The sequence below is a fragment of the Salvelinus fontinalis genome, unplaced genomic scaffold (assembly GCF_029448725.1).
Source record: "Salvelinus fontinalis isolate EN_2023a unplaced genomic scaffold, ASM2944872v1 scaffold_0001, whole genome shotgun sequence".
NCBI classification, from domain to species: domain Eukaryota; kingdom Metazoa; phylum Chordata; class Actinopteri; order Salmoniformes; family Salmonidae; genus Salvelinus; species Salvelinus fontinalis.
Window position 1 is genome coordinate 1381783 of NW_026600210.1, and position 22313 is coordinate 1404095.

At 42.5% G+C, this 22313-nt stretch overlaps 1 protein-coding gene across 1 annotated transcript in view; it reads right to left on the reverse strand.

Annotated features, from left to right (window-relative positions):
- The window catches only part of sema7a (semaphorin 7A), a 126865-nt gene extending 105241 nt beyond the window's left edge, over window positions 1–21624 (reverse strand). The window contains exons 1-3 of the mRNA XM_055910028.1: window positions 19424–21624; window positions 7632–7771; window positions 6838–6879 (exon numbers count right to left, since the gene is read on the reverse strand). Of these exons, the coding sequence (XP_055766003.1) occupies window positions 6838–6879; window positions 7632–7771; window positions 19424–19508 (267 nt within the window). The 5' untranslated portion in view covers window positions 19509–21624. The remainder of the gene's footprint in view (window positions 1–6837; window positions 6880–7631; window positions 7772–19423) is intronic.
- Between the last annotated feature and the right edge of the window lie 689 nt (window positions 21625–22313).

Here is a 22313-nt window from a genome sequence, read left to right on the forward strand (position 1 = left end):
CTCCTGCGATTACGGGCGGTGCTCGTGAGTTTGGAAGCCACAGGGTTGACGGCCAATCCAAATAAATGCTGCCTGGGTCTGTCCGAAGCGGAATACCTGGGGTACACCGTGGGGAATGGGAAAATACGCCCACAGGCAGAGAAGACCAGGGCAATTCGAGACTGGCCGCGACCCCGGACCAAGCGGGACGTTCGGGCCTTCTTAGGGATAACGGGATATTATCGCCGTTTTATCCCGGGATATGCAACCATTGCCAATCCCCTCACAAACCTCATCAAGAAAAACTTACCAAACCAGGTAGAGTGGAACGACGAGACGGAAGAGGCCTTTCAATCGCTAAAAGATGGCCTGTGTTCTGATCCCGTCCTACAGGCTCCGGACTTCTCACAAGAGTTCATTGTGCAGGTCGACGCCTCGGATACAGGGCTCGGGGCCGTACTAGCTCAGGGTAAAGGCGAAGCAGAGAAGCCGATTCTCTTCATAAGTAGGAAGCTCAGCGATCGGGAACAGAGGTATGCTACCGTAGAGAAAGAGGCCTTAGCCATTAAGTGGGCTCTCGATTATCTCCGGTACTACCTACTGGGTCGGAGGTTTGCTTTAGTTACGGACCATGCGCCCCTCACGTGGATGGCTGGTAAGAGGAACAATAACAACAGAATAGCCAGATGGTTTTTGTCTTTACAACCATTCTCTTTCCATGTCATCCACAGGGCCGGATCGAGGAACGGGAATGCAGACGCGCTGTCTCGACGCGACCAAGACGGTGCGTCTGGCGCCCGACCCTCCGGTTCGGTCCTGAGGGGGAAGGTATGTGGAAGGACCACCAGAGGGCAGGCTGAGCTCACGGATGGTAGCCCAACAAGGCATGGGAGACAGGTGAACCAGAGGCAATTAAGCACAGCTGACACTACTAATGAGATATTCTCCTTCCCCTATAAGAGAGAGTATGGAACCAGCAAGAAGGAGAACGATCTCTGGAAGATGGCCACCGAGACAGAGGAGCTATCTAGGAAGAACCATTAAGACGGTGACAATGTCGTGACTTTTTGTTGTAATTTAAAGACAATCATATTGTGTTCCTGTTTTGCTCTGGAGAAGAAGATATATGTTTTGTTCCTTTGGAGAGTTTCATTGATTCTGTTGGAGTGTTTGTGTTGTCCAAATGCCCTCAATATAGAACTTTGTTCAATCAAGAAAACCTACTCCTGACTCGTTTGTTCCACCTTCCCGCTTTAGAGTGACGCCCAATTACTTGGTCCGCTCACACAAGTTACAATGGCCATGTCTATATGATCAAACACAACCCTTAAGATACAAAGGCCCGTTACAGCATGTTGCATAACATCATCATTCGTACCGATGGCAGAGCATAGCATAAACACCGATTAAATTGTTGTAAAAAAATGGGCATGTAAATAGCCTACTAATAATGAGTTAATTTCCTTCCCTTTAGTTGAGCTGACACCCTGTTCCGTGAAGAAACAGCAGTGCCTGGATCTTGGACAAGCAACAAAAACAGCAGACAGGCCAAGCAACGCCCCAGAACTGACACGAACCAAACTCAGATTGATGTTTTGGAGCTGGAGAGAGAGAAAAATCTACTGCAGATTGAGGTCCTGAATTTACAAAAAGAGCTACTGCAAATTCAGAAACAGAAACTCCTTCAGGGAAACGAATACCCACTGTGTAAAGAAAGCCGATCTTTATATTTATTAAAACAATTATTTATTAAAATTATTTATTTATTAAAACAATGCTTTCCCAAGCAGTTTGGTGTCCTCCAGTCTTGTCCCCACTCTTGTGTTCTGGTGCTTTCAGTTCCACACGGTATGGTACTGAGATAAATACATTTGAATATAGATAGACTAATTAGGAATTGTACGTGTCGATCAAAATATAATATAGCTTTTTACATGATACCAATGTTATATTATACACACCTTATACACACCTGCAAAATGGTTCTCAATCAAGGTTCTCTTGACAGCATTCCCATTGGCATCAGCAGCATATTGCACCTGGCCATCTTCTCCATTCTCCTCAGGTAGGTCCTCCTCAGCCAGGTCCTCCTCAGGTAGGTCCTCTTCAGTCTCCTCAGGCAGGTCCTCTTCAGTCTCCTCAGGTAGGTCCTCCTCAGCCAGGTCCTCCTCAGGTAGGTCCTCCTCAGTCTCCTCAGGTAGGTCCTCCTCAGTCTCCTCAGGTAGGTCCTCCTCAGTCTCCTCAGGTAGGTCCTCCTCAGGTAGGTCATCCTCAGTCTCCTCAGGTAGGTCCTCTTCAGTCTCCTCAGGTACGTCCTCTTCAGTCTCAGGTAGGTCCTCCTCAGCCTCCTCAGGTAGGTCCTCCTCAGCCTCCTCAGGTAGGTCCTCTTCAGTCTCCTCAGGTAGGTCCTCCTCAGTCTCCTCAGATAGGTCCTCCTCAGCCTCCTCAGATAGGTCCTCCTCAGCCTCCTCAGATAGGTCCTCCTCAGCCTCCTCAGGAAGGTCCTCTTCAGTCTCCTCGGGTAGGTCCTCCTCAGCCTCCTCGGGTAGGTCCTCCTCAGTCTCCTCAGATAGGTCCTCCTCAGCCTCCTCAGGTAGGTCCTCTTCAGTCTCCTCAGATAGGTCCTCCTCAGCCTCCTCGGGTAGGTCCTCCTCAGTCTCCCCGGGTAGGCCCTCCTCAGTGTCCTCGGGTAGGTCCTCCTCAGTCTCCTCGGGTAGGTCCTCCTCAGTCTCCTCGGGTAGGTCCTCCTCAGCCTCCTCAGGTAGGTCCTCCTCAGCCTCCTCAGGTAGGTCCTCCTCAGCCTCCTCAGGTAGGTCCTCCTCAGCCTCCTCAGGTAGGTCCTCCTCAGCCTCCTCAGGTAGGTCCTCCTCAGCCTCCTCAGGTAGGTCCTCTTCAGTCTCCTCAGGTAGGTCCTCCTCAGCCTCCTCAGATAGGTCCTCCTCAGCCTCCTCAGATAGGTCCTCCTCAGCCTCCTCAGATAGGTCCTCCTCAGCCTCCTCAGATAGGTCCTCTTCAGCCTCCTCGGGTAGGTCCTCCTCAGCCTCCTCGGGTAGGTCCTCCTCAGTCTCCTCAGATAGGTCCTCCTCAGCCTCCTCAGGTAGGTCCTCTTCAGTCTCCTCAGGTAGGTCCTCCTCAGTCTCCCCGGGTAGGCCCTCCTCAGTGTCCTCGGGTAGGTCCTCCTCAGTCTCCTCGGGTAGGTCCTCCTCAGTCTCCTCGGGTAGGTCCTCCTCAGCCTCCTCAGGTAGGTCCTCCTCAGTCTCCTCAGGTAGGTCCTCCTCAGCCTCCTCAGGTAGGTCCTCCTCAGCCTCCTCAGGTAGGTCCTCCTCAGGTAGGTCCTCCTCAGCCTCCTCAGGTAGGTCCTCCTCAGCCTCCTCAGGTAGGTCCTCCTCAGCCTCCTCAGGTAGGTCCTCCTCAGCCTCCTCAGGTAGGTCCTCCTCAGCCTCCTCAGGTAGGTCCTCCTCCGCCTCCTCAGGTAGGTCCTCTTCAGTCTCCTCAGGTAGGTCCTCTTCAGTCTCCTCAGGTAGGTCCTCCTCAGTCTCCTCAGATAGGTCCTCCTCAGTCTCCTCAGATAGGTCCTCCTCAGCCTCCTCAGGTAGGTCCTCCTCAGCCTCCTCAGGTAGGTCCTCTTCAGTCTCCTCAGGTAGGTCCTACTCAGCCTCCTCAGGTAGGTCCTACTCAGTCTCCTCAGGTAGGTCCTCCTCAGTCTCCTCAGGTAGGCCCTCCTCAGTGTCCTCAGGTAGGTCCTCCTCAGTCTCCTCAGGTAGGTCCTCCTCAGTCTCCTCAGGTAGGTCCTCCTCAGTCTCCTCAGGTAGGTCCTACTCAGTCTCCTCAGGTAGGTCCTCCTCAGCCTCCTCAGGTAGGTCATCCTCAGCCTCCTCAGGTAGGTCCTACTCAGTCTCCTCAGGTAGGTCCTCCTCAGGTAGGTCATCCTCAGTCTCCTCAGGCAGGTCCTCCTCAGCCTCCTCAGGTAGGTCCTCCTCAGCCTCCTCAGGTAGGTCCTACTCAGTCTCCTCAGGTAGGCCCTCCTCAGTGTCCTCAGGTAGGTCCTCCTCAGTCTCCTCAGGTAGGTCCTCCTCAGCCTCCTCAGGTAGGTCCTCCTCAGTCTCCTCAGGTAGGTCCTCCTCAGTCTCCTCAGGTAGATCGTCTCCTTGTCTCTTGTAGTGTCCATCTTCGTGCAGAGCCTTTAGGCAGGGGGATCTTTTGTTCCACACTTCAAAAACTCTCTATGAGAGCTCTTGTCAGGATATGAGAGGTGGTCTATTCTCTCTCTATGAGAGCTCTTGTCAGGATATGAGAGGTGGTCTCTCTATGAGAGCTCTTGTCAGGATATGAGAGGTGGTCTATTCTCTCTCTATGAGAGCTCTTGTCAGGATATGAGAGGTGGTCTCTCTATGAGAGCTCTTGTCAGGATATGAGAGGTGGTCTCTCTATGAGAGCTCTTGTCAGGATATGAGAGGTGGTCTATTCTCTCTCTATGAGAGCTCTTGTCAGGATATGAGAGGTGGTCTCTCTATGAGAGCTCTTGTCAGGATATGAGAGGTGGTCTATTCTCTCTCTCTATGAGAGCTCTTGTCAGGATATGAGTGGGTGGTGTTCTCTCTCTCTTCATTTGTCTGGGGGTTTAAAAGGGGTAGTCATAAGGTACCCACGACAGGCATATCCATTGTCACCTAGTAGGTGGCCTTCATACGCACTCCTTTCCAGCATTTCACACAGACGACTATTGTCAAAGATTCTGCTGTCATGGCTGGATCCTGGCCATCTAGCTATGATGTTGGTGAGCTGACCTTTGACATCACAGACAGGCTGTACGTTGATGGAGCAGTAACCTTTCCGATGACAGAATAGTTCTCCATTCTCACCACCAGGGTTGGGAATAGGAATGTGTGAACAGTCTATTGCCCCTAGTACACCTGGGAATCTAGCTCTCCTGTAAACATCCACCTGCTGTTTCCTCTGTAGGACTGAACCTGAGGTTCTGATTCTTCAGACCGGCAATATCACTGGACCCTCTGACTACAATCCTGCAGACGGTTGACTTGTGGAGTCCAGAAAGGTCCCCATCCGCCATCTGGAAACATCCAGTTATATAGAACCGTAGGGTCACCAGGAGCTGCAGTAGTGGGAGGTACAGCCTCGTTCCTATCACGCCCATGCTTAATGGTTGGTCCAACCTTTCTGCCCAGTTGCATTACAGAGTCCTTGGAGAAGGGGCGGTGTCTCCTTGAAAACTCACCGTTATCATGAACCTCAACAGGATTCAACCGGTCTCTAATTATTCTCTGAGGAACTCTGTCGTTTTGGTCTCTCCACAGTAGATTTTATCTGTTAAACCACCTCAAGTGGCAGTTTAGAATTCATCTCCAATCTAAGTAAAACATGTTTTATTGAGCAACAGGCTTAAAATTAATCTAGGTTTAAAGTGAAAACTAAAATTTATATTAGGAGGAAGTATTTCATTTAACTAGGATTAATTTAAAACTAGGTTTAAAATTTGGTGCAACAAGATGAATAGATAAACGTTGATTTAAACCAGTTTAAGAGTTAATCCATGTTGATGACACTCACCCACAATGTGGGCTGGGCATCATGCAGACGCATGACATTATAATAACATCAATCAATCATATTAATATGGACAGATACAATTCAAAACATGACCATATTAAATAGACAACAGTCACACAGGCACACTTTGCACTCAGCTCCAGGGCTAGTAATGTAGAAGGGTAAATGAGATCAAAGATTAAATATTATTCAGACAGACGGGGGGGAAATGGAAAGATTAAATATTATTCAGACAGACGGGGGGGAAATGGAACCATATCTATTCTCAGTCTGATTAAAATGAGTTGTGTGTGTATTTCCATGCTTAGTGCTGATCCTCTGACTCTGAGGAAGTCTCTAAATACTTCTAGTAGACACTAATATGAATCAGGCTGTTGTCAACTTTCAATATAAACCTGTCAGTTAATATTGTTTTATTTACAATTTAAATTGTTGATTTATAACCTGTCAGTTTATACAGAATAATACAAATATTCCAAAACATGCATCCAGGTTTGCAACAAGGCACTAAAGTTATACTGCAAAAAATGTGGCAAAGCAACTGACTTTTTTGTCCTTGAATATAAAGTGTTATGTTTTGGGCAAAATCCATACAACACATTACTGAGTACCACACTCCATATTTTCAAACATAGCCGTGGCTGCATCATGTTATGGGTATGCTTGTAGTCGTTAAGGACTGGGGAGTTTTTCAGGATAAAAAAATAAATAGAATGGAGCTAAGCACAGGAAAAATCCTAGAGGAAAACCTGGTTCAGTCTGCTTTCTACCAGACACTGGGAGATGAATTCCCCTTTCAGCAGGAACACAATGCTAAATCTACACTGGAGTTGCTTACCAAGAAGTTAGTGAACGTTCCTGCATGCCCGAGTTACAGTTTTGACTTAAATCTACTTGAAATTCTATGGCAAGACCTGAAAAGTGTTGTCTAGCAATGATCAACAACCAATTTGACAGAGCTTGAAGAATTTTGAAAATAATAATGGGCAAATATTGCACAATTCAATCTTAGAGACTTACCCAGAAAGACTCACAGCTGTAAACGCTGCCAAAGGTGTTTCTACAAAGTATTGACTCAGGGATGTGAATACTTATAAAAAATGTGATATTTCTGTATTTCATTTTCAAAAAAAAATCCCAAATTTCAAAGAAACATATTTTCACTTTGTCAATATGAGGTATAGCGTATAGTGTGTATAGTGTGTCGTGTGTATATGGGTGAGAAGAAAATATGGAATAAGTCAAGAGATAGGAATACTTTCTGAAGGCCCTGTATGTGGATTTACTCACCTCTCCACAGGTCTGTCCGCCTGTCGTGCCGAGTGGGAAGAACTGCAGAACAAAAGACATGATTGAGAAAACATTCCCCAGTTGTACCTTCCCTGCCACAGAGCTGTACATGGCTCTGCTTCGTCTGAATCAGGCGCTTTTCATACTGGCAACCCCACAGATATCCAGGTTATTGCTTTAACTCAAGAGGAATGCACGACTTTCATATCAGTATCCTGATTTTAAGAGCCGACTAACTTGGCCACCGGCGTAAATATTTCAGATACCAGCGTTTATTCCCATAATACCAGAAAACACACAGTATTTTCAGCTTGAAAATAAACATTCCTCCTACCGTTGTTAATATAACTAAATGTGCTTATGTCTCTGCACGGACTGCTCGTTGGGGTTGTAGGCTGGGTATCTGTAAAGCACTTACAACTGCTGACGTAAAAAAATACATTTTTAGTGAAATTTGATTGAAACAGGCTGATCCTGACTGTATTCTGTTTCATAGCATAAACTAGCTTGTTCCAGCCCGGATATCATCGACATAGTTTGAATTCGTGTTGACCGTTCTGTCTTTTGTCCGCTGAATCGTTAAATCAGCAAGTGCTGACGGTGAGGCTGACGTGCCCATTGTCCGAATGTCACGTCCTTCAGCCAATAATAGCTCTGAAATGTCTACTGTTGACGTGTAGCCTGCTGTGGCATTGACGTTATAATTAAATGTCTGGCTTTTGTAGCAAACACAAATGGCTATTATATATATATCTCAGAGGGTAGGAAAGGGAACAGTGACTGCGTGTACCAACCTCTAGGATTCGACGGTACTCCACATCAATCTGAAAGACAAAGTCTGTGCCTCCAACATACATCTCGTCACCATCTTCTGGGTGGAAGAAGACGGTGTGGTTCTGAGTAATGTTATAATCCAGCTTGTCTCCTAGTTTGTCTGGGGAGGGAGGAATGGAAACGTTATGTAGCTGAATGGAGGCACAGTCATAGAAAGAATAAGCTGCATGAGCTATTATTTACAATTAGTAATTATATTTCTCTGGGTACAATAGAAGGCTTCAGAAAACAAAATGGTGACAAAGCAAGAATGTACATTTGAAGAAATGAAAAAGAACAAAACTTTTGTCCATAATATTTTGTGGGTAGATGTCTTTACAGTAGCGGACGTAAAAAACAGACAATACTGTTTTTTTAACGTCCGTGTGGCACTATTCATTTCACACACATATGATGGAAGGCATCGTGTTGGTTGTAATGTCATACAGTGTCATTCTACAGAGTCAAGTAGCATCGTTATTCGTTTCGGAGTACCGTCGAATCCTAGAGGTTGGTACACGCAGTCGTTTCACATACTATTGAAGTCATCATGTAGACCTTACGCAGTCATTCCACGCAGTGTGACATTCTGTTGAATTATCTTATTAGGTTAGGCTAATTCTTTCCATTTAGGGTTAGGCTAATTCCTTTCCATTTAGGGTCAGGCTAATTCCTTTCCATTTAGGGTTAGGCTAGTTCTTTCCATTTAGGGTTAGGCTAATTCCTTCCATTTAGGGTTAGGCTAATTCCTTCCATTTAGGGTTAGGCTAATTCCTTCCATTTAGGGTTAGGCTAATTCCTTCCATTTAGGGTTAGGCTAATTCCTTCCATTTAGGGTTAGGCTAATTCTTTCCATTTAGGGTTAGGCTAATTCCTTTCCATTTAGGGTTAGGCTAATTCATTTCCATTTAGGGTTAGGCTAGTTCTTTCCATTTAGGGTTAGGCTAATTCTTTCCATTTAGGGTTAGGCTAATTCCTTTCCATTTAGGGTTAGCTAATTCCTTCCATTTAGGGTTAGGCTAATTCCTTCCATTTAGGGTTAGGCTAATTCCTTCCATTTAGGGTTAGGCTAATTCCTTCCATTTAGGGTTAGGCTAATTCCTTCCATTTAGGGTTAGGCTAATTGTTTCCATTTAGGGTTAGGCTAATTCCTTTCAATTTAGGGTTAGGCTAATTCTTTCCATTTAGGGTTAGGCTAATTCCTTTCCATTTAGGGTTAGACTAATTCCTTCCATTTAGGGTTAGGCTAATTCCTTCCATTTAGGGTTAGGCTAATTGTTTCCATTTAGGGTTAGGCTAATTGTTTCCATTTAGGGTTAGGCTAATTCCTTTCCATTTAGGGTTAGGCTAATTCCTTTCAATTTAGGGTTAGGCTAATTCCTTTCCATTTAGGGTTAGGCTAATTCCTTCCATTTAGGGTTAGGCTAATTCTTTCCATTTAGGGTTAGGCTAACTCCTTTCCATTTAGGGTTAGGCTAAATCTTTCCATTTAGGGTTAGGCTAATTCCTTTCCATTTAGGGTTAGGCTAATTCTTTCCATTTAGGGTTAGGCTAATTCTTTCCATTTAGGGTTAGGCTAATTCCTTTCCATTTAGGGTTAGGCTAATTCCTTTCCATTTAGGGTTAGGCTAATTGTTTCCATTTAGGGTTAGGCTAATTCTTTCCATTTAGGGTTAGGCTAATTCCTTTCCATTTAGGGTTAGGCTAATTCTTTCCATTTAGGGTTAGGCTAATTCTTTCCATTTAGGGTTAGGCTAATTCCTTTCCATTTAGGGTTAGGCTAATTGTTTCCATTTAGGGTTAGGCTAATTCTTTCCATTTAGGGTTAGGCTAATTCCTTTCCATTTAGGGTTAGGCTAATTCATTTCCATTTAGGGTTAGGCTAGTTCTTTCCATTTAGGGTTAGGCTAATTCTTTCCATTTAGGGTTAGGCTAATTCCTTTCCATTTAGGGTTAGGCTAAATCTTTCCATTTAGGGTTAGGCTAGTTCTTTCCATTTAGGGTTAGGCTAATTCTTTCCATTTAGGGTTAGGCTAATTCCTTTCCATTTAGGGTTAGGCTAATTCCTTCCATTTAGGGTTAGGCTAATTCCTTCCATTTAGGGTTAGGCTAATTCCTTCCATTTAGGGTTAGGCTAATTCCTTCCATTTAGGGTTAGGCTAATTCCTTCCATTTAGGGTTAGGCTAATTCCTTCCATTTAGGGTTAGGCTAATTCCTTCCATTTAGGGTTAGGCTAATTCCTTCCATTTAGGGTTAGGCTAATTCCTTCCATTTAGGGTTAGGCTAATTGTTTCCATTTAGGGTTAGGCTAGTTCTTTCCATTTAGGGTTAGGCTAATTCCTTTCAATTTAGGGTTAGGCTAATTCCTTCCATTTAGGGTTAGGCTAATTCCTTCCATTTAGGGTTAGGCTAATTCCTTTCCATTTAGGGTTAGGCTAATTCCTTCCATTTAGGGTTAGGCTAATTCCTTCCATTTAGGGTTAGGCTAATTGTTTCCATTTAGGGTTAGGCTAATTGTTTCCATTTAGGGTTAGGCTAATTCCTTTCAATTTAGGGTTAGGCTAATTCCTTTCCATTTAGGGTTAGGCTAATTCTTTCCATTTAGGGTTAGGCTAATTCCTTTCCATTTAGGGTTAGGCTAAATCTTTCCATTTAGGGTTAGGCTAATTCCTTTCCATTTAGGGTTAGGCTAATTCTTTCCATTTAGGGTTAGGCTAATTCTTTCCATTTAGGGTTAGGCTAATTCCTTTCCATTTAGGGTTAGGCTAATTCCTTTCCATTTAGGGTTAGGCTAATTGTTTCCATTTAGGGTTAGGCTAATTCTTTCCATTTAGGGTTAGGCTAATTCTTTCCATTTAGGGTTAGGCTAATTCTTTCCATTTAGGGTTAGGCTAATTCTTTCCATTTAGGGTTAGGCTAATTCCTTTCCATTTAGGGTTAGGCTAATTGTTTCCATTTAGGATTAGGCTAATTGTTTCCATTTAGGATTAGGCTAATTCTTTCCATTTAGGGTTAGGCTAATTCCTTTCCATTTAGGGTTAGGCTAATTCATTTCCATTTAGGGTTAGGCTAGTTCTTTCCATTTAGGGTTAGGCTAATTCTTTCCATTTAGGGTTAGGCTAATTCCTTTCCATTTAGGGTTAGGCTAAATCTTTCCATTTAGGGTTAGGCTAGTTCTTTCCATTTAGGGTTAGGCTAATTCCTTCCATTTAGGGTTAGGCTAATTCCTTCCATTTAGGGTTAGGCTAATTCCTTCCATTTAGGGTTAGGCTAATTCCTTCCATTTAGGGTTAGGCTAATTCCTTCCATTTAGGGTTAGGCTAATTCCTTCCATTTAGGGTTAGGCTAATTCCTTCCATTTAGGGTTAGGCTAATTGTTTCCATTTAGGGTTAGGCTAGTTCTTTCCATTTAGGGTTAGGCTAATTCCTTTCAATTTAGGGTTAGGCTAATTCCTTCCATTTAGGGTTAGGCTAATTCCTTTCCATTTAGGGTTAGGCTAATTCCTTCCATTTAGGGTTAGGCTAATTCCTTCCATTTAGGGTTAGGCTAATTGTTTCCATTTAGGGTTAGGCTAATTGTTTCCATTTAGGGTTAGGCTAATTCCTTTCAATTTAGGGTTAGGCTAATTCCTTTCCATTTAGGGTTAGGCTAATTCCTTCCATTTAGGGTTAGGCTAATTCTTTCCATTTAGGGTTAGGCTAATTCCTTTCCATTTAGGGTTAGGCTAAATCTTTCCATTTAGGGTTAGGCTAATTCCTTTCCATTTAGGGTTAGGCTAATTCTTTCCATTTAGGGTTAGGCTAATTCTTTCCATTTAGGGTTAGGCTAATTCCTTTCCATTTAGGGTTAGGCTAATTCCTTTCCATTTAGGGTTAGGCTAATTGTTTCCATTTAGGGTTAGGCTAATTCTTTCCATTTAGGGTTAGGCTAATTCTTTCCATTTAGGGTTAGGCTAATTCTTTCCATTTAGGGTTAGGCTAATTCTTTCCATTTAGGGTTAGGCTAATTCCTTTCCATTTAGGGTTAGGCTAATTGTTTCCATTTAGGATTAGGCTAATTCTTTCCATTTAGGGTTAGGCTAATTCCTTTCCATTTAGGGTTAGGCTAATTCATTTCCATTTAGGGTTAGGCTAGTTCTTTCCATTTAGGGTTAGGCTAATTCTTTCCATTTAGGGTTAGGCTAATTCCTTTCCATTTAGGGTTAGGCTAAATCTTTCCATTTAGGGTTAGGCTAGTTCTTTCCATTTAGGGTTAGGCTAATTCTTTCCATTTAGGGTTAGGCTAATTCCTTTCCATTTAGGGTTAGGCTAATTCCTTCCATTTAGGGTTAGGCTAATTCCTTCCATTTAGGGTTAGGCTAATTCCTTCCATTTAGGGTTAGGCTAATTCCTTCCATTTAGGGTTAGGCTAATTCCTTCCATTTAGGGTTAGGCTAATTCCTTCCATTTAGGGTTAGGCTAATTCCTTCCATTTAGGGTTAGGCTAATTGTTTCCATTTAGGGTTAGGCTAATTCCTTTCAATTTAGGGTTAGGCTAATTCTTTCCATTTAGGGTTAGGCTAATTCCTTTCCATTTAGGGTTAGGCCAATTCCTTCCATTTAGGGTTAGGCTAATTCCTTCCATTTAGGGTTAGGCTAATTGTTTCCATTTAGGGTTAGGCTAATTGTTTCCATTTAGGGTTAGGCTAATTCCTTTCAATTTAGGGTTAGGCTAATTCTTTCCATTTAGGGTTAGGCTAATTCCTTTCCATTTAGGGTTAGGCTAATTCCTTCCATTTAGGGTTAGGCTAATTCTTTCCATTTAGGGTTAGGCTAATTCCTTTCCATTTAGGGTTAGGCTAAATCTTTCCATTTAGGGTTAGGCTAATTCCTTTCCATTTAGGGTTAGGCTAATTCTTTCCATTTAGGGTTAGGCTAATTCTTTCCATTTAGGGTTAGGCTAATTCCTTTCCATTTAGGGTTAGGCTAATTCCTTTCCATTTAGGGTTAGGCTAATTGTTTCCATTTAGGGTTAGGCTAATTATTTCCATTTAGGGTTAGTCTAATTCCTTTCCATTTAGGGTTAGGCTAATTCTTTCCATTTAGGGTTAGGCTAATTCTTTCCATTTAGAGTTAGGCTAATTCCTTTCCATTTAGGGTTAGGCTAATTCCTTTCCATTTAGGGTTAGGCTAATTGTTTCCATTTAGGGTTAGGCTAATTGTTTCCATTTAGGGTTAGGCTAATTCTTTCCATTTAGGGTTAGGCTAATTCTTTCCATTTAGGGTTAGGCTAATTCTTTCTTTGAAAGAAACGGGCCATTGAATGACATAAGGTTAAAGTCCTCATGTGAAGTTCTTGTAATTTCATGTCACCAAGTAGAATAAAGTAGCCCTGAGCTATATCATTCTGTAGCCCTGGGCTATATCATTCTGTTGCCCTGTGCTATATCATTCTGTAGCCCTGTGCTATATCATTCTGTAGCCCTGTGCTATATCATTCTGTAGCCCTGTGCTATATCATTCTGTAGCCCTGTGCTATATCATTCTGTAGTCCTGGGCTATATCATTCTGTAGTCCTGTGCTATATCATTCTGTAGTCCTGAGCTATATCATTCTGTAATGCTGTCTCTCTGGGTGGTAATTCTAATGCTGTCTCTCTGGGTGGTAGTTATAATGCTGTCTCTCTGGGTGGTCGTTATAATGCTGTCTCTCTGGGTGGTAATTCTAATGCTGTCTCTCTGGGTGGTAGTTATAATGCTGTCTCTCTGGGTGGTAGTTATAATGCTGTCTCTCTGGGTGGTAGTTATAATGCTGTCTCTCTGGGTGGTAGTTCTAATGCTGTCTCTCTGGGTGGTAGTTCTAATGCTGTCTCTCTGGGTGGTAGTTCTAATGCTGTCTCTCTGGGTGGTAGTTCTAATGCTGTCTCTCTGGGTGGTAGTTCTAATGCTGTCTCTCTGGGTGGTCGTTCTAATGCTGTCTCTCTGGGTGGTCATTATAATGCTGTCTCTCTGGGTGGTCGTTCTAATGCTGTCTCTCTGGGTGGTCGTTCTAATGCTGTCTCTCTGGGTGGTCATTCTAATGCTGTCTCTCTGGGTGGTCGTTCTAATGCTGTCTCTCTGGGTGGTAGTTATAATGCTGTCTCTCTGGGTGGTAGTTATAATGCTGTCTCTCTGGGTGGTCGTTATAATGCTGTCTCTCTGGGTGGTAATTCTAATGCTGTCTCTCTGGGTGGTCATTCTAATGCTGTCTCTCTGGGTGGTAGTTCTAATGCTGTCTCTCTGGGTGGTAGTTCTAATGCTGTCTCTCTGGGTGGTCGTTCTAATGCTGTCTCTCTGGGTGGTCGTTCTAATGCTGTCTCTCTGGGTGGTAGTTCTAATGCTGTCTCTCTGGGTGGTCGTTCTAATGCTGTCTCTCTGGGTGGTAGTTATAATGCTGTCTCTCTGGGTGGTAGTTATAATGCTGTCTCTCTGGGTGGTCGTTATAATGCTGTCTCTCTGGGTGGTCGTTCTAATGCTGTCTCTCTGGGTGGTCGTTCTAATGCTGTCTCTCTGGGTGGTAGTTATAATGCTGTCTCTCTGGGTGGTAGTTATAATGCTGTCTCTCTGGGTGGTAGTTATAATGCTGTCTCTCTGGGTGGTCGTTCTAATGCTGTCTCTCTGGGTGGTCGTTCTAATGCTGTCTCTCTGGGTGGTCGTTCTAATGCTGTCTCTCTGGGTGGTCGTTCTAATGCTGTCTCTCTGGGTGGTAGTTTGAATGCTGTCTCTCTGGGTGGTAGTTATAATGCTGTCTCTCTGGGTGGTAGTTCTAATGCTGTCTCTCTGGGTGGTAGTTATAATGCTGTCTCTCTGGGTGGTAGTTATAATGCTGTCTCTCTGGGTGGTCGTTATAATGCTGTCTCTCTGGGTGGTAGTTATAATGCTGTCTCTCTGGGTGGTAGTTATAATGCTGTCTCTCTGGGTGGTAGTTCTAATGCTGTCTCTCTGGGTGGTCGTTCTAATGCTGTCTCTCTGGGTGGTCGTTATAATGCTGTCTCTCTGGGTGGTAGTTCTAATGCTGTCTCTCTGGGTGGTAGTTATAATGCTGTCTCTCTGGGTGGTCGTTATAATGCTGTCTCTCTGGGTGGTAGTTATAATGCTGTCTCTCTGGGTGGTAATTCTAATGCTGTCTCTCTGGGTGGTAGTTCTAATGCTGTCTCTCTGGGTGGTAATTCTAATGCTGTCTCTCTGGGTGGTCATTCTAATGCTGTCTCTCTGGGTGGTCATTCTAATGCTGTCTCTCTGGGTGGTCGTTATAATGCTGTCTCTCTGGGTGGTAATTCTAATGCTGTCTCTCTGCATTGAGTATCACCAGCACACAGACAAGACTCTGCAGAGTTCATTGACTGTTATGTGATACGGTTAGAAAAACATCCCTAACTTCTTATAAACAGGTTGGGGCCCTAAAATAGGCAACATATTTACACTGAGTGCACCAAACATTAGGAGCACCTCAATTTGTCAGGTCATGAACTCTACAAGGTGTTGAAAGCGTTCCACAGGGACGCGGGCACATGGGAAACTGTTGAGTGTGAAAAACCCAGACGCATTGTAGTTCTTGACACACTCAAACCGGTTCGCCTAGCAACTACTACCATACCCAGATCAAAATAACTTAAATCTTTTGTCTTGCCCATTCAATCTCTGAATGGCACCTTTACAGTAAGTGTTGTAGTGCTGCTTTTGATACCATCGATTACCACATTCTTTTAAAGAGATTGGAAACCCAAATTGGTCTACACGGACAAGTTCTGGCCTGGTTTAGATCTTATCTGTCGGAAAGATTTGTCTCTGTGAATGGTTTGTCCTCTGACAAATCAACTGTCAGTGTCGGTGTTCCTCAAGGTTCAGTTTTTTTATGTTTTCGATATATATTTTACCTCTTGGGGATGTCATTCGGAAACATAATGTTAACTTCCACAGCGATATGGACGACACACAGCTGTACATTTCAATGAAACATGGTGAACCCCTAAACTTGCCCTCGCTAGAAGCCTGTGTTTCAGACATAAGGAAGTGGATGGCGCCAAATGTTCTACTTTTAAACAAAGGACAAAACAGAGATGCTTGTTCTAGGTCCCAAGAAACAAAGAGATCTTCTGTTGAATCTGACAATTAATCTTGATGGTTGTACAGTCGTCTCAAATACAACTGCGGAGGACCTCGGCGTTACTCTGAACCCTGATCTCTGTTTTGACGAACATATCAAGACTGTTTCATGGACAGTGTTTTTCCATCGTAACATGGAAAAAATCTGAAACTTTCTGTCCAAAAATGATGCTGAAAAATTAATCCATGCTTTTGTCACTTCTAGATTAGACTACTGCAATGCTCTACTTTTCGGCTACCCGGATAAAGCACTAAATAAACTTCAGTTAGTGCTAAACACGGCTGCTAGAAACTTGACTAGATCCCAAAAATGTGATCACATTACTCCAGTGCTAGCCTCTCCACACTGGCTTCCTGTTAAGGCAAGGGCTGATTTCAAGCTTTTACTGCCAACCTACAAAGCATTGCATGGGCTTGCTCCTACCTATCTCTCTGGTTTGGTCCTGCCGTACATACAGTACCTATACGTATGCTACGGTCACAAGACGCAGGCCTCCTAATTGTCCCTAGAATTTCTAAGCAAACAGCTGGAGGCAGGGCTTTCAGCTATAGAGCTCAATTTTTATGGAATTGTCTGCCTACCCATGTGAGACGCAGACTCGGTCTCGACCTTTAAGTCTTTATTGAAGACTCATCTCTTCAGTAGGTCATATGATTGAGTGTAGTCTGGCCCAGGAGTGTGAAGGTGAACGGAAAGGCTCTGGAGCAACGAACCGCCCTTGCTGTCTCTGCCTGGCCGGTTCCCCTCTCTCCACTGGGATTCTCTGCCTCTAACCCTATTACAGGGGCTGAGTCACTGGCTTACTGGTGCTCTTTCATGCCGTCCCCTAGGAGGGGTGCGTCAGTTGAGTGGGTTGAGTCACTGATGTGATATTCCTGTCTGGGTTGGCACCCCTCTTGGGTTTGTGTGGTTGGGGAGATCTTTGTGGGCTATACTCGGGCCTTGTCTCAGGGTAGTAAATTGATGGTTTGAAGCTATCCCTCTAGTGGTGTTGGGGCTGTGCTTTGGAAAAGTGGGTGGGGTTATATCCTGCCTGGTTGGCCCTGGTATCGTCAGACTGGGCCACAGTGTCTCCCAAACCCTCCTGTCTCAGCCTCCAGTATTTATGCTGCAAAAGTGTATGTGTCGGGGGGCTAGGGTCAGTCTGTTATTTCTGGAGTATTTATCCTGTCTTATCCGGTGTCCTGTGTGAATTTCAGTATGCTCTCTCTAATTCTCTCTCTCTCTCTCTCCCTCTCCTCCCTCATAATATTGTGTAACCTTTCAGACGCAACAGACCATTTTGTGAGAAGATTGATTTTTCGGATTTCTCATGGTCTGACAAACGCCGCTCCAGCTCTGTTACCTTTCACCAGAGATGAGGAAGTGCGACATCGGCGGATGTGGTGGATAGATATCTCTCTCTATCTTAACCTGACAGATTATCTCTGGTTTAACCTGACAGATTATCTCTAGTTTAACCTGACAGATTATCTCTGGTTTAACCTGACAGATTATCTCTGGTTTAACCTGACAGATTATCTCTGGTTTAACCTGACAGATTATCTCTGGTTTAACCTGACAGATTATCTCTGGTTTAACCTGACAGATTCTCCCTAGTTTAACCTGACAGATTATCTCTGGTTTAACCTGACAGATTATCTCTATCTTAACCTGACAGATTATCTCTAGTTTAACCTGACAGATTATCTCTAGTTTAACCTGACAGATTATCTCTATCTTAACCTGACAGATTATCTCTAGTTTAACCTGACAGATTATCTCTAGTTTAACCTGACAGATTATCTCTAGTTTAACCTGACAGATTATCTCTGGTTTAACCTGACAGATTATCTCTAGTTTAACCTGACAGATTATCTCTAGTTTAACCTGACAGATTATCTCTAGTTTAACCTGACAGATTATCTCTATCTTAACCTGACAGATTATCTCTAGTTTAACCTGACAGATTATCTCTAGTTTAACCTGACAGATTATCTCTAGTTTAACCTGACAGATTATCTCTAGTTTAACCTGACAGATTATCTCTATCTTAACCTGACAGATTATCTCTAGTTTAACCTGACAGATTATCTCTAGTTTAACCTGACAGATTATCTCTAGTTTAACCTGACAGATTATCTCTGGTTTAACCTGACAGATTATCTCTAGTTTAACCTGACAGATTATCTCTAGTTTAACCTGACAGATTATCTCTAGTTTAACCTGACAGATTATCTCTAGTTTAACCTGACAGATTATCTCTAGTTTAACCTGACAGATTATCTCTAGTTTAACCTGACAGATTATCTCTAGTTTAACCTGACAGATTATCTCCAGTTTAACCTGACAGATTATCTCTATCTTAACCTGACAGATTATCTCTAGTTTAACCTGACAGATTATCTCTAGTTTAACCTGACAGATTATCTCTAGTTTAACTTGACAGATTATCTCTAGTTTAACCTGACAGATTATCTCTAGTTTAACCTGACAGATTATCTCTAGTTTAACCTGACAGATTATCTCTAGTTTAACCTGACAGATTATCTGTAGTTTAACCTGACAGATTATCTGTAGTTTAACTTGACAGATTATCTGTAGTTTAACCTGACAGATTATCTCTAGTTTAACCTGACAGATTATCTCTAGTTTAACTTGACAGATTTTTAATAGGGATGTTTTTATTATGCTAATTAGATTTACGGAGGGGTGCGGACATCGACTCTAGAGGGTTAAAGTAGGCCTTAACCCTATCAGTCCCAAAATCTGCTTTTCATTTATCTGCATGTTCAGCCCTTATTTTTAGCCTCACAATGAAGTGTTTTACCGGTTTCTTTTAGGACAACCAGGGCTACAAGAAGAACACAAAACAATTTTACATAAACAGTTGCATTCATGAGTTTTATTGACAAATATCAATATTTTAAAAAAAATAAGGTCAGCCAAAGCAAAAACCTAATAAAAAATAATTTCTATGAATACTGTAAGTACAGAAATGGTTTTCCCCGTGGGAAAATAATATCCAACTAGTCAGCGACAACTGTGTGGCGTTTGTGACAGCAACTATGCAAACTTATTACAGTATTATAGACACTTTGTCCAGGGATCTCCTATAATCATCTATGTAGAAGGACCCTTTACAGTATTATAGACACAATCCCCTGGGATCTCCTATGTAGAAGAACCCTTTACAGTATTATAGACACTATCCCCTGGGATCTCCTATGTAGAAGAACCCTTTACAGTATTATAGACACTATCCCCTGGGATCTCCTATGGTTGTCTATGTAGAAGGACCTCTTGTCTCACAAACACAGCTCTAGCTCAACCCCAGTTAAGTTTTGTAGCTCAAACACTTGATGTTTAATTGGAATTAGACACATTGGGTTAGGATTCATCTTAATCTGATTACCCTTCCTCCTAGACTTTGATTGTTGCTTTTATGATATGGTTAGATATATATATATCTTTTTTTTTCATAAAAAATGTTTAGATTTTTTGCACTTTGAGATTATTCTTGTATAATGAAAATCGCTTTACAACGGAAATACATTATTATTATTATATTATTGACACTTTGAATCAGACTTGATAGCCTTCGTTGCAAAATTGTTACTGTTAAAGAACAGGTGTAGTGTACAGCAGTCACAGAGTACATGTATTTACCTTGTCTCAAGATTAGTCTCGGTATATCCCTCACACCTCGGGTAAATGGAAAATGAATCAAAGCAAGAAAAACAAGCAATTTCATTTTTGCTTTGATTTGCGGTCAAATTACTCAAAAGAATTCATTGGTGTTGCCATGACGGCAATGTCTCAAGCGTTGGAATCATGACGAACGTTGAACTGAATGCGTTGCTGTCCGTCTCCTCTGCGTTCATCACGTACACTGGGAAATAACAGACTCAGCGCCGACGGTGTACACAACTCCGCCCCAGAGTGTGTGCGCTTGTAAACCTGACCCGCCTCCACTCCGGGTTATAAATCTAAGCTACTACTAAAATAAAACACTTTTAAATGAACTACCATTACATTACAAATCTAACGCTACTACTAAAATAAAACACTTTTAAATGAACTACCATTACATTACAAATATAACATTACTACTAAAATAAAACACTTCTATAATAACTACCATCACATTACAAATATAACATTACTACTAAAATAAAACACTTCTAAAATAACTACCATCACATTACAAATCTAACGCTACTACTAAAATAAAACACTTTTAAAATAACTACCATCACATTACAAATCTAACGCTACTACTAAAATAAAACACTTTTAAAATAACTACCATCACATTACAATTCTAACGCTACTACTAAAATAAAACACTTTTAAAATAACTACCATCACATTACAAATATAACATTACTACTAAAATAAAACACTTCTAAAATAACTACCATCACTTTACAAATCTAACGTTACTCCTAAAATAAAAACCTTGTATTTCTATCTTGGTTTTATTTCGATAAGGTGAACCAATGTGCACATGTCGTTGCCTGCCATGACTAGTTAGCTCCAGCTGAGTGTTTGACAGATCCGTCTGGATCGGACCAAGACGGCTAAAAACAATCAGTTGATAACGTCTGCTAGCTAGCTAGCCTGCTATTTGTTGCCAGGGAAACGAAACAAAGACCGCAGAGAAAGCGAGATCCCCACTCCCTCATTTTATTTGGTCGGGCGGGTGGGAGGACACGATTCGATCATTCTCGCCGCCCGTTAAAGCATGTTTTGCACCAGTTTAAAGTTGATTGCATTAGGAATCAGACTGCCTCCCTGGTGTGACGAAGGTGCCCTGCTCTGTCAGACGGCGAAGTCGGTTCAAAACAAATGTAACATTAATTGTGTAGTAATTAGTAGGATTCGGTGTATTCACATGTGATTGCTTTTGATAAAAACGCTTTATCTGCCTTCCCAATGAAAACGAGTTCTTAGATTACTGTTTGATTTGTGAAGGGAGCTCATCTCCCCTTCCCCGCTTTGCCCCAATAACTGAGAGTAAAATAACTCCCTCAATAAGTAGACCAGAGCCAGCTGGAAGCCAGATATCGTGGAGGAACAGAAAGCATGCTCAACATGAGAGAGGAAATGCCCACCTATACAGACAGGAACCTTGACAATTTTTGTTCAGTGGTAAACGGCCTGAGTAAATCATCTTATTTATCCACCATCTTTGAATTAAAGTGTTCTTGCCGAAAACAGCACTTTGGCAAAAATAGTAAGTTTAGCTAGCTACACATTGAACCAGCATCTGGGCAGAGGAGACAATGCATAGACTATGATTTTAACCATCTTATGCCACGTTCAAAACAACTGGGAACTCGGAAATCTCAGACTTCAGACTTCGGTCCGTTCAAGACAACTGGGAACTCAGAAAAAAATGCTCAGACTAGGAAAATCGTTTTGAACTGTCAAACATCTCAGAAGTAAATATGGATTTGCTCTTAACTGACTTGCATAGTTAAATAATAAAATGGTGGAATAATGTTGTTTATTCCAGGTGGAATGGTTTCAGTCCCATAATGTTGTTTATTCCAGGTGGAGTGGTTTCAGTCTCATAATGTTGTTTATTCCAGGTGGAATGGTTTCAGTCCCATAATGTTGTTTATTCCAGGTGGAGTAGTTTCAGTGTCATAATGTTGTTTATTCCAGGTGGAATGGTTTCAGTCCCATAATGTTGTTTATTCCAGGTGGTTTCAGTCCCATAATGCTGTTTATTCCAGGTGGTTTCAGTCCCATAATGTTGTTTATTCCAGGTGGAATGGTTTCAGTCTCATAATGTTGTTTATTCCAGGTGGAATGGTTTCAGTCCCATAATGTTGTTTATTCCAGGTGGAATGGTTTCAGTCCCATAATGTTGTTTATTCCAGGTGGAATGGTCTCAGTGTCATAATGTTGTTTATTCCAGGTGGAATGGTTTCAGGTACATAATGTTGTTTATTCCAGGTGGAATGGTTTCAGTCCCATAATGTTGTTTATTCCAGGTGGTTTCAGTCCCATAATGTTGTTTATTCCAGGTGGTTTCAGTCCCATAATGCTGTTTTATTCCAGGTGGTTTCAGTCCCATAATGTTGTTTATTCCAGGTGGAATGGTTTCAGTCTCATAATGTTGTTTATTCCAGGTGGAATGGTTTCAGTCCCATAATGTTGTTTATTCCAGGTGGAGTGGTTTCAGTCTCATAATGTTGTTTATTCCAGGTGGAATGGTTTCAGTCCCATAATGTTGTTTATTCCAGGTGGAGTGGTTTCAGTCTCATACTGCTCTCTATTCCAGGTGGAATGGTTTCAGTCCCATAATGTTGTTTATTCCAGGTGGAGTGGTTTCAGTCTCATACTGCTCTCTATTCCAGGTGGAATGGTTTCAGTCCCATAATGTTGTTTATTCCAGGTGGAATGGTCTCAGTGTCATAATGTTGTTTATTCCAGGTGGAATGGTTTCAGTCCCGTAATGTTGTTTATTCCAGGTGGAATGGTTTCAGTCCCATAATGTTGTTTATTCCAGGTGGAGTGGTTTCAGTCTCATAATGTTGTTTATTCC